Source organism: Nycticebus coucang, chromosome 15 (genome assembly GCF_027406575.1).
Source record: "Nycticebus coucang isolate mNycCou1 chromosome 15, mNycCou1.pri, whole genome shotgun sequence".
Lineage (NCBI taxonomy): Eukaryota > Metazoa > Chordata > Mammalia > Primates > Lorisidae > Nycticebus > Nycticebus coucang.
Window position 1 is genome coordinate 9743634 of NC_069794.1, and position 12380 is coordinate 9756013.

Below are 12380 nucleotides of genomic sequence, written 5' to 3' on the forward strand. Positions count from 1 at the left end.
CGTTCAAACCCGCCAGCGTCGGTGGCGCCGTAACTACTGTGCTATGGGCACTGAGCCAGTACAGGCAATTTCTATCTCCTTCTTTAGGCTTTCCTTGTATGGTTTGTTCACAATCCTTGAAATAACTTTTTTATTTTTATTTTTTTGAGACAGAGTCTCACTATGTTGCCCTGGGTAGTGTGCTGTGGCGTCACAGCTCACAGCAACCTCAAACTCTTGGGCTCAAATGATCCTCTTGCCTCAGCCTCTGGAGTAGCTGGGACTACAGGCGCCAGCCACAACGCCCGGCTATTTTTTGGTTGCAATTGTCATTGTTGTTTGGTGGCCCGGGCCGGGTTCGAACCCGCCAGCTCCGGTGTCCTTGGCCGGCGCCCGGCTGAGCACAGCAGACAGGTGGTTTTCTGAAATGTATCCTTCTACGTCCTGTGACAGAAGCCAGCAGATACCAACTTCCCTGGGGAAGGTTCGTTCTTTCAAGGGATGTTTGCCAGGCGTTATTCACACACAGGAGACTCACAGTTAAAATCCACAATCAGAAACACACCCCAAATCAACCTGTGTTCGCCGGGGAGCGCTCAGGCCCGCGGCAGTCGCAGCCGCACCTACAGCGCGCTCGGTGCGGGGAGGTGATAGGAAAGGCCCGCCAAGAAAGTGACAGGTGACTGGCAGGTGACCGGGGTGCTGCGGCCCACTGGGGTCTCTGGAGGAGAGAGGGCAGCCAGGACAAAAGCCCTGCAGGAGGGCCTGCCCGGGGGGTGGGGGTATGACCACAGCACGAGGCAGGGCTGCCTGAGGGAAGGGTGGGGAGGGGCTGGGGACAGGGAAGGAGGGACCGGTCAGGTGCCGCCGGCGCGTGGCCTTCGGCTTCTTTGACGGGCGGGAGGGGCCGCGGTGGAAGGTTCTGGGCCGGGGGTTTCATCTCCACGGGACCCTCTCAATTGGCTGCTGTGTCGCTGACACGGTCAGGATCCTGCGATTATTTCAAAATAGATCCAACCGGAGTAACGGATCAGGTGGCGAGCGTGAGACTTGTCAGCGTTGATCCCGTGACTTTTGACCCGAGTAACCGTTAGAATGGTGGCTGGCATAGGGAGGGTCCCCAAGGGTAAAAACCCTGCAGCTGGCTACAGTTGGAGCCGCAGTGCTCCGCGCGCCGGCAGCAGCGGCAACCCAGCCAGCGCGCTCCTGCCGGGACCCGCCGCTCGCGCTCAACCGCCCCGCGAGCGCCGACGCGCGGGAAAACTCCCGCTCCCAGCGTGCCCCGCGGCCCGGCCGGCGTGCGCGTGCGCGGTAGCGGCTCGCGCTAGCGGGGGCGGCGAGGCGGTTGCTTCGAGTGTGCTAGTTTGCTCCCTGAAGGGAGTGAGGGTGGCTAGGTGTCGGCGACCAATATCGCCCTTCCCGGTAAGTGCGGCCGCGGCGGTGGACGCCGCCAAGTGAGGGTTGGCTTTCTAGGGGAATGGGAGCGCGCCCGACGGGCCCGTCTGGGGCTCTTGGGGCTCGCGGCGTCTCTCCCCAGCGGCTGTCGGCCGGGCCGGAGGCGTTCGGCGTAAGTTCGGGGCCCGCGGGAGCAGCTGGCGGCGGCTCGTCGGCGCTGCCGGGTGGGAGGGCGGAGGGTGCGGTCGGTGCGGACCCGCGGGGCCGAGGGGGTTGACATCGGCCGCGCCTGCCAGTCCCGGTGCCCGGAGCGCGGCAGCCTCGGGGATGCGGGGACCCCCGGCGTGGCCGCGGCGCGGCCCCGGCTCGCGCGCGGTCGTTGGGTAAATAAACGCGGGTCCCGGGTGCTATTGAGCCGCGCGGCTCTGCGAGACCGCGTTTCGGGTTCTCACCCTGGTATTGTTCGGTGGCTGCTGTTGACCCGACCCGCGGGAGACTAGAACGCTTAACGTTACGGCGTTTTGGTTCTTTAGCGCGAGATATGATCACTAAGTACATTCGGAACATAAGTGGTGGCACGAAAGTCAGTTTCTGAATTCTCAGGCGGTGTGGACGGATTGGAATACACACGGACCCTGCTAACGGCCACAGCCGCCCTGAAGGCAGTTAGCTTCTCCGTTTGCCGTTGGGGGCTTGGAACCCGGCCCCGTCCGAATCCAGGGCAGGGATAAGACCCAGCCTTCAAGAGCAGGTGGTCTGGGGATCGATCGTTTTATGGGACGTGTGCACCACTTAGGAAGAGCAAACTGTTAAGTCTGGAGGGGAGTAGAGTTTTCCTAAAAAAACACCCAAACCCGTGTGGATAGAGTAGCAGAGCATTCTAGTTAGAGAGCGCTAGAGTGTGTGTATCTGGTTTGACTCCCCCTGGTAATCTCACTAAAATTATAGTAAAGGGATTTTCTTTAAAAGACGTAAACCTACAATGATGCAGAGAATGGGAAAAGAAACTAATACCGAGCTCTAGAAAACATGTTTGAAGCGGAGAATGCTGTGGAACAGTTCTGTGTTAACCACACAGTCTAAACAGTGCTCAGAAAGCAGCAGCCCTGGACACCTGTGGAGCTGAGAGTGAAGGTGGAGGTGATGCTGGGCTGGGTGTGTGGATCTTAGATAAAGGTGACGTAAGGGAAATCTGGTGGAGAAGCAGTTAGATACTAGATCCCCTTCCCTATTTCACACTGTTGGGTAACTGCCTTTCCCCTGTTATAAGACTAGATAGAGGCTTATTCTCTTGAGAAAATAAAACAGGATCTTTGAACTGGGGGACCCAAAGCATAGTAAATTATAGGGCTACGTTTATGAAACCAGGGACACTGAAGACTGAAATCCTTAACCTTCATTCTCCAATTCAACTCCCAGAACTATTTTCCCCAGGCTACCCTCCAGCCTCAAATAAGAGAATTCGACAAATACACACATAGATATGGAAAGATACACAGTAAGGTTTGCCACAGTGGTTTCTTTCTGGGAAGGGGGGTGGGGAAGAGCGTGAGGAAACCTCATTATTTACCTTTTCTTTTAAAATTTTTTTGCCGTGTGCATATATTATCTATTCGGAAATGAAATGTCCTCTTCACTTTAGGAAGGTCTATGGCAAGAGAATGGCTTGAGCCCAAGAGTTGCTGTGAGCTATGATGCCACGTACTCTACCAAGGGTGATAAAGTGACACTCTATCTCAAAAAATAAAATAATGTATTCTTTAAGAGATAAACTATGAATAGACCCTTTGACTCCATGATTCCTCCCCTTGGAATTTATCTTACAGCTGTACCTACACACATGTGAAAATAATGTAAGTACAGTATATCTGGAAGAATATGAAAGAAGCAGGTAACATTGATTACCTCTAGAGGGGGAATCTGATGATGGCAAGGAAAAGTGCAAACGAAGACTTATTTACTGTACATTCTTGGTATCTTGAATTTTGAACCATGTTATTATTACCTATTGAATGAATAAATATACAAATGTTGACCTGGAAATACGGATTAGTGATGGAGATCCTAATTGTTGATAATATCCTGAACAATATAAGATCTCTTAGAGTAGGAAAGAAGGCTACCTAACAAACTCGAAATTTCAGTAGCTTACGATACTTTGTGCTTATGGATCTTTGGGTCACCTGTTGTTTAGATCTTGGCTGACTGAACTAGACCAGACTCCACACTTCAGTTTGGGTTCAGGTCTACTCCATGTATCTCCATTTTGGGACCCAGGGTGAAAATGCAAAACTACCTGAAACTTGTTTTTCCTAGAGCTGAGGGTGAAAGTTCAAGAGAGCTTCTGGAAATTTGCCATGCCTCAGCTCAGAAGTCACACATGGGAATACCTACCTGTATTCCATTAGTTAAAACAAGTCATACAGCCAAGCCAAAATTCAGTAGGGTGAAGATGTATCCTCTTTGTAGGCACTACAAAGTCACATGGATGAAAACTCCATTACACAGGAGGAGGAAGACTTTGTTAACTATAATGATGAAGAAAATGGTTTAATAGAAGCTGAGAAATTAAGTGGAGGATAGTTGGTTGAGAATGAGGATTCTTATAAAAAATGTGGTTTGTACATATGCAAATTACTATTTTTTACCAAGATAAAGCATCCTGCTTTAATATGAGTTATCTTAAGCCTTCTATTAAGATACCACATTTGCTTTATCTTATATCTACTGGCCCCACACCTGACCCTATAACCAATTTTGAGTACTCCAAGAAACCTAGAAAATAGTGTTTAATCAAATAATGTACATGTAAAGACACCAGTTTTACGGAAGTAGTTCTAAATGTGTTTTATTTCAGCTACTGGATTTGTTTATTCATAGTTCTTATGTTCTATCCATGTCTGCCAATTCACCTTTTACAACAGAATCTTCTTTTCAGGGAGCTGTCCTTTGCTTCTCAGATGTAATGCACTTTAAGTTTGTTATTCAGCAGTGAAAATGAGTCACACAGAGGTAATACGTATTTTCATGTGTTCTACATAATCAGGGTTCTTTTTTTTTTTTTTTTGTAATCATATGGCTTCAGAGTAATCTTATTTTCAACTGTCACTGTCAGAGCCAGTAAAGCTTTAGTGGTTAAAAGGACAGACTACTTGAGTTTGAATCCTACCTAGTGGCAATATAACCTTGGGTGATTCACTTAATTTTCTATGCCTTATCTATAAAATGATGACAATAGTACTTCCCTCAGAATTGTTAGGAAGGTTAAATGCATTAATATGTATAAAGCACTTATAATAGTACCTGACATTCAGTAAGCTCTTCTTAAAATATTAAATATTAACTATCATTAATATCATTACTTTTTATTTGGAGGCAATGACTTGAATCATGAACCTCACAGAGCAAACATATAGTTATTCAGTTGTCTGAATAGGCAAGGAAGTAATTTTTGATCCCTTTATTCTCTTGAATTCCAGGTTAAGTTAAAAATACCTTTTGGAAATAAATTACTAGATGCTGTTTGTTTGGTACCTAACAAGAGCTTAACATATGGAATAATTCTTACACACGGAGCATCAGGAGATATGAATCTTCCTCATTTGATGTCACTGGCATCCCATCTTGCATCTCATGGGTTTTTTTGCCTGAGATTTACCTGTAAAGGCCTTAATATTGTACATAGAATTAAGGCATATAAATCAGTTTTGGTAAGAAAATTTCTTTGTATTTACTTATAACAGAATTCTGCTTAAAATTCTTAATTTAAGACATTTTGTTAACAGCTATTTGGTTTAATTAAAAAATCTTTGAAAATATTCTTAGAAATTCAGTAGTACATGAAAGCTGTTTAGTGGTCATATTTCTCTCTTGCCATCAGTTTCCATGGAGATGAATGCTTACATCATAAATGTTCCTCCATGACATTGCCAAGGAAACTACTTATTTTTCTCACTAGAATTATGTAATTTTAGAATATAGTTTGGGCATTCTAGAGTATTTCTGGAATATTTCCAGAATGTACTGTGTATATGTGGTACAGTTTTCTGTATATATTATTTAGAAATAGTGCTTAAAATTCCTAGATAAAACTCGGATCTGAAATTTCCTTTAAATTATTTCAAGCTTGTTAATAAATTTTTTGGAACTTTAAGTTAGATGTTAGCATTATTAACAGATCTGGTATTAGTTGGAAGCCTTTGTTGACCTTTTTAAAAAATATATTTTTCTTTAATAGTTTAGTGCTTAAGTATTTTTATAAAAGTCAATTGACTTTTTCCCTCACATATTTGCCGGTTATTACCCAGTATGTGATTCAGTGGTGAAAGCATGACCAGAAAAGAACTGGCTTACCTCTTTCAAGAAGAATCCCTTAAAATTTTATGGTTATCTTTGCATAAATTTTCACATTTCAGTAATGATGAAAATATGTCTTGGCTTTCCGGTTGAATATTTTATAGCAGAAGAATTAATTTTTTGGTTGATTTTTTTTTTTTTTTTTTATTTCCTAGAATCACCTAAAGACCTCAGGAGAATATAAACTTGCAGGTGTTTTCCTTGGAGGTAAGTTGCAATGCTTATAAACTACCCATTTTAATATAGGGATATTTGAGAATTAAAATTGGTAACAGAAAGGTAATATAAGGATTATATTTTTATTTTGGCAAGGTACTTCCTTGATATAAAACTACTTTACATATATTTAAAGCAAATTTGAAGTACATATATTTTGTAATCTGAGGAGTTTTATTTATTTCCCTGTATCACCCACTTCCAAATCATGTCTTCACCAGGATTATCCTCACCTTTTTAAGTATTCCTTAGAAAAATAATGGCTTTTTTTTTTTTTTTTAATTTGACTTAAGATCAATCAGTTTTTAGCTTTTCTCAAAACTGTGGGTGTCCATTATGGGCACTGCAGCTTGTTAATTGCCACCTTTTGGAGTTTACAGGTGAACAGTAAATGAACTTACTCACACACCATCACTACTACTTTATGTAGTGCTCACTTTGAGAGCACATATACTAAAACGTCTGCTTTATACAAAGGTTTATATTTCAAACTGAACTTAATTTTAATTGGTTTTAGGTCGTTCAATGGGCTCAAGAGCAGCTGCTTCTGTTATGTGTCATATTGAGCCAGATGATGCTGATGATTTTGTTCGAGGTCTCATTTGTATTTCTTATCCACTGCACCATCCAAAGCAACAGCATAAACTCAGAGATGAAGATCTCTTTCGTATAAAAGATCCTGTACTGTTTGTGTCAGGCTCAGCAGATGAAATGTGTGAAAAGGTGAATTACAACAGAATGTTTGTGTGAATGAGGGTGTATGAAAAACAAGTGTCTTGGGAACAAGATAATTACCTGCAACATTCAGTCTCTTTTGCAAAAGATGTTATGACTAATTTTAGTTTTGTGCCTTTGTTAACCTGTTGCTTTGGAGAACCTAAAAAATAAGTATACTGACAAAATTCATCTCATGGAAAGAGGAATTGGAAAATGTAACCCTTTACTTGAGAAATGAAGGATTAATATCTGAATCTTCTCATTTGGGTATTACATTTGTTTTATCATTTCAACATTTAGGCAGATTATTATAAAATTGACTCTTGAGAAAGGGTTAGCAATGGCAATACATTATTAAATATTAGCCTAATATTATGAAACAACTTTGTATTTCTTACATAATTTCCTTGGAAAGGAGATTTTTCTGGAAAACCTTTTATCTATAATGAGTGCTTGATCTGTTCTGTAGTATTGTTATACCTGAGAGAAGTGGGCTGCCACTTCTGTGAATGTTCCCTTCCACATTTCATTGCCGAGAAAGTATTTAATGAATACTTGGTGAGTGGATGCCAGTGTAAGTGAGGGAGAGAGAATCTCTAACTATCAATAGAACATTAGTTATCTTCTTCTTTTTTCCTTTAGAACTTGTTGGAGAAAGTGGCACAGAAAATGCAAGCTCCCAGTAAAATCCACTGGATTGAGAAGGCAAATCATTCCATGGCAGTGAAAGGACGGTCAACAAATGATGTTTTCAAAGAAATAAATACACAGATTTTGTCTTGGATCCAGGAAATCACTGAAATGGACAAGAAATAATTGTCATTCGTTAAAAGCCATGTTATTTTGAATACAAATACAGTTAATTTGATAAAGAACAGTATATCTCCCAGCATTTTGAGATATATTTCAGACTAATTTAATGTTCTTTAATGTTCCTGTTTTTTAAACACCTTTAATTGTGAAATTAATGTCCTTCACAAAATGTCTTTTGAAAGCACTGTTATAGTTGTATAAAGATGATGTAAAAATATTGAAGGTGGTTTAAATATAATTTATTTTCTTTAGTTAAGTTTTGAAAATTAAACATTTGAATTTTGTTACAATGGTACTTTTGTCTTACTGATACGCAACTGAGAAACTATTCTTAATTTTGCAGTGTTGTTAAAAGGAAAAAAAAAACCTTACTGTAGCATATCTAGTTAGTGATTTATAGAGGGTATACATACCATCATCTGAATCTTTTAATTTGATTAAAGAGGAGCAGAGACACATTTCAATATGAAGACCCTAAATACTATTTTTAGAGTGAAGTAACAACTGTCATTCAAGAAGTGAAGAGGTAAAGTCTCCATCTTTCTTTAAGGCTGCATCCCTCAAAGGGATGGGGACTGGTTCACTGAAGACCTGTTACAGACAAACCTCATCAGGTTCAAAAAGATGAGTAAACACCTAAGAGTTTATAACACAACTTGTGAGGCAAGTACAGTGTCCTACACCTGTAATCCTCGAACTTCGGGAGGCTGAGGTGGGAAGATTGCTCCAGCTCAGGAGTTTGAGATCAGCTTGAGCAACATAGTGAGATCCCTGTATCTACCAAAAAATAGCTGGGCATGGTGGCACATCCCTAAAGTCCTAGCTAAAGGAGGCTGAGGTGGTAGGATTGCTTCCGCTTTGTAGTTGGAGGTTGCAGTGATCTGTGTCAACACCATTGCACTCTAGCCTGGGCAAAGCAACCCTACCTTGAAAAAACTGAAATTAGTAGGTAAGACAACTGTCTAAATGAGAATTAAATAATGGTTAAATAGTGGGACTAACATTTGTACTGTATCCAGGCAGAGTTAGGAGCACTTAATTTTGCCTTGGGAAGTTCAGGTATCCGCTGAACTGGAGGTTGAATAAGTTACATCAAAGAAAAAGTTTCTGGACTAGGTGCCTGTAGCTCAGTGGTTAGGGCACGGGCCACATACACTGAGCCTCGGCAGATTCGAACCTAGCCTGCTAAACAACAATGACAAATACAAAAAAAAAAAAAATAGACCATCATTGTAACAAGAGTTTTTAAAAATAGTGTATAATTGAACATGAGTTAATAGTCAAGGGTTGAAATTTTAAAACAATACTGATATCAAAAGATTGCAAACAAAAAACATCCACAGCTGTCAAAAATACCATCACTGGTTTCTTAATCATAAATCATTTGGGGGATATTAATGTAAACCAGAGGTAAAATGGAAGGGAAAAAGGAAAATAAAAAGGACAATTTTTTTTTTTTTGAGACAAAGTCTCACTTTGTCATCCTCAATAGAGTGTGGTGGCATCATAAGCTCAAAACAACCTCAGACTCTTGGACTCGAGATCCTCTTACCTCAGCCTCCCAAGTACCTGAGACTAGTGGCACCCAGCACAATGGCCAGCTAGTCTTTTTTTCCCTTTTTATTAAATCATAGCTGTGTACATGAATGCAATCATGGGGTACATGTGCTGGTTTTATATACAATTTGAAATATTTTTATGGAACTGATTAACATAGCCTTCATGGCATTTTCTTAGTTATTGTGTTCAGACATTTATATTCTGCATTTAGTAAGTTTCACCTGTACCCTTCTAAGATGCACCATAGGTGTAGTCCCACCAATTATCCTCCCTCCACCCATCTTCCCCCATCCCCACCCTTCCCTTTCCCCTTTCCCCATATTCTTGTGCTACAATTGGGTTATAGGGTTCATATGAAAGCTATAAATTAGTTTCATAGTAGGGCTGAGTACATTGGATACTTTTTCTTCCATTCTTGAGATACTTTGCTAAGAAGAATATGTTCCAGCTCCATCCATGTAAACATGAATGACGTAAAGTCTCCATCTTCCTTTAAGGCTGCATAATATTCCATGGTGTGCATATACCACAATTTAGTCTTTAGAGACATAGTCTCACTCTTGCTGAGGCTTGTCTCGAACTCGTGAGCTCAAGCAAACCACCTCCTTCAGCCCCCCATAGTGCTAGGATTACAGGCATGAGCCACTGTGCCCAGCCTAAAAAAGGACAGCTTTTTATATAACAATATGAAAGTATGAAGTTAGAATATTTGAGTTTGTAAAATTAAACTATAGGCATAATATGAATGACCAAAGATTTTACTTTAAATACAGGAATAAGATAGATGATCATTTAAAGCTGATTTTCTCCTGCGTTATCTATAAGAAACTATATTAATAATGTGATGACTTGCCATTTGAAAACTATAAACCTAGCTATAATTGAGGAACATGGAATTCCTAGAGAATGTCTAAGGCTGAAACAAACATTTAGGAAAAGGTCCCATCTACTCACTTGTATAGATTCTTAAAGAAAAATATTCAGCCCTTTCAAGTTTGAGATGATGGTCAAAGTGTCATCCTGGTGTCCCTTCTGGCAGGTCCTAATTAATGGCATAAATACCCAGAGCAGTGCTTCCCGAGCTAGCGGGGGTGGAGTGGGGGGTTGTGAGGGTATGGGATTTTATCCCCAAAGGGAGTAATAGGGACTTTGGGCAATGTCTGGAAACATGTGGTTGTCACCACCAGGGTGTCAGTGATTTTAGTAAATTTAAGGTATTGTTTATGTTTTTCTTATTAGCTGAGACCATCCTGTGTACTTGTGACAAAAATTGTATTTGCTCAGTTAGCTTCCAGGCCTACTCACTAGACTGAAGGAAGGTGAGCAGTACTGAACGAAGGTTTGCCTCTGCCCCACCCTTATTTCCGGACATCAGAAAGAACATCACAAATAGCTCCTTAGATCATCAGCAGCAAGGTGAGGACAAAATTCACTGGGAGGCCATTCCAAAGATTAACTTTGGTTTTGGTTTTCTGTATATCACTAGATAACTGAAAGAGAATATTGCCAACAGACACTTCTAGCTGAAAGAAACATCAAATGAAGTGTTCTCTTTTAAGAAAAAGATCAGGCCCATAGAGATGAATTATAAATAGTAGCAATGGGACACACTTAACTAAAAATTAAAATTATTCGGCTCCCATGGTCTTAAGTTATTTTTTTAATTATCTGGCATTTATCTGAAATTAAATTTGCCATCTAATATTTTTATTTGCTAAATTTGTCAACCCTACATTCTAAGAAAGAACCCTACTTTTCCTGACCAGACAGAAGTGTAACATACACTATTCTTTTTTTTTTTTTTAACATACACTATTCTTAATGGTAATAGAAATGGTTATGTCAAATGCTTTCTACCAATTCAAATTTATTCTATATTTTTTGAAGTGTAGAGCAGTGATAATCCAACTATTCTAAGGGATTATTTATAAAATTATATTGCTTTTTATGAAGTTAATGGATAGTTTCTGGAATTTTAATAAAAAGCTACTACTTTTATAGCACTGTACATGTCTCACCAATGAACTTTCATTATTACTAAAGGAAGTTGATATGAGCTCAGTTAAATACCCACTATGACACGTACCTTACTTTACTTAGGATTCAAGCTATCACTACTACACCTGATAAGACACTGGGTGGCACTGGAAATTTTTTTCTGGCAGAGCATTGCACATGGTTATGAGATGGGCATACCAACTTTTTATGTTTTGGGGCATCTGAAATCAAGGACTTCTAAATGAGATATAATCTTTCTCAAATATTATGTTAAAATGTCAAAGCCATATTATTTCTTTAAGAAGGGGGTGAGGGTTGGATTGGAAGATAATACATTTTTGACATTATGGGAACTTCTAGAGTCTTGGATTATTCAAAATGATTGGATGGCAATCTTCTTTATAATTTTCATAGGAATTATTTTTGAGATAATACTCATAAAAATATTTTCATCATTTTGGAAGAAGCCTACAATTCCAGAAGATAGTAGTAGTTCAGATACCCAAGAGGTAAGAATGAACAGTTTTCTCTTTCCCCTATTTTTCAAAATATGACAATAATTTGTAAAATTTTTGAACTTTGATATTTATATTACTCCTCTAACATTTTATATTTTTCCTTAAAATAGAATGAAGACAGTTGCTTGGAAAGCATGAAATTTGGTAAATATTATACAATTTTATATTTTTTAATTATTTATTAAATCATAACTGTGTACATTAATTCATTTATGGGGTACAATGTGCTGATTTGATATACAACGTGGAATGCTTACATCTAACTGATTAACATAACCATCTCCTTGCTTATTTATTTGTTGTGTTATTTAATGTGCACAAAGCAATGATATATTTCTATATATATATATCATTGCTTTGTGCACATTAGGTGGGATCCAACCCCCAAAAAACACTCCCTCCTCCTGACCTCCCCCCTCCCCTTCCCTTTTTTCCCCTTCCCACCTTCTTCCTGGACTATAGTTATGTTTTACCAAACTTCTCTTTTTGATACTATGATTTTATAATTCCCATTTAGCTCCAGAGAATTGGTCAGTTATTCATTCATCTTCAGAAGAAAGGTAAGTACATTTTGAAGTTAAATAAAATAGGTCGGTTGTGTTCTATTCAAAATTATATTTACTTCTGAATTTCAGAGGAGTTTTTCTATATATGCAAAGGATCACAGACAATGATTCAATCTAACATCTATTTTAAATGATTGCTGTCTTCCAAGCCATGTTAAGGGATTTCCATATATTAATAAAATTATCCTTCAAGGTAGGTAGTATTGTTTTTATAGGTGAGGAAAATAAAGCTTGGAAAGGGTAAGTGATTTGTTTTCCTACT

The 12380-nt window shown here is 39.8% G+C and overlaps 2 protein-coding genes across 4 annotated transcripts in view; both read left to right on the forward strand.

Annotated features, from left to right (window-relative positions):
* Positions 1-1265: 1265 nt before the first annotated feature.
* On the forward strand, positions 1266-7766 carry TEX30 (testis expressed 30). Of its 3 annotated transcripts, XM_053564106.1 has the most exons (6): positions 1266-1401; positions 4313-4386; positions 4854-5084; positions 5886-5937; positions 6464-6669; positions 7306-7766. In XM_053564106.1, the coding sequence occupies exons 2-6, from the start codon at positions 4372-4374 to the stop codon at positions 7477-7479; spliced, it is 678 nt and encodes a 225-aa protein (XP_053420081.1). In that variant the 5' UTR covers positions 1266-1401; positions 4313-4371; the 3' UTR covers positions 7480-7766. The 3 variants fall into 3 exon arrangements, with proteins under 3 accessions (XP_053420081.1, XP_053420083.1, XP_053420082.1); XM_053564108.1 differs by lacking the exon at positions 6464-6669; XM_053564107.1 differs by lacking the exon at positions 4313-4386 and having other exon boundaries at positions 1272-1401.
* Positions 7767-11309: 3543 nt separating this feature from the next.
* The window catches only part of CCDC168 (coiled-coil domain containing 168), a 28638-nt gene continuing 27567 nt past the window's right edge, over positions 11310-12380 (forward strand). Inside the window, exons 1-3 of the mRNA XM_053563305.1 lie at positions 11310-11543; positions 11663-11696; positions 12070-12112. Of these exons, the coding sequence (XP_053419280.1) occupies positions 11310-11543; positions 11663-11696; positions 12070-12112 (311 nt within the window). The remainder of the gene's footprint in view (positions 11544-11662; positions 11697-12069; positions 12113-12380) is intronic.

Excerpts from the sequence above, each read along its gene's own strand:
- TEX30 (XM_053564106.1), top strand. Across the intron at positions 5,938-6,463 it reads TGCAGGTGTTTTCCTTGGAG|GTCGTTCAATGGGCTCAAGA; the intron begins GTAAGTTGCAAT and ends AATTGGTTTTAG. Across the intron at positions 6,670-7,305 it reads CAGATGAAATGTGTGAAAAG|AACTTGTTGGAGAAAGTGGC; the intron begins GTGAATTACAAC and ends TTTTTCCTTTAG.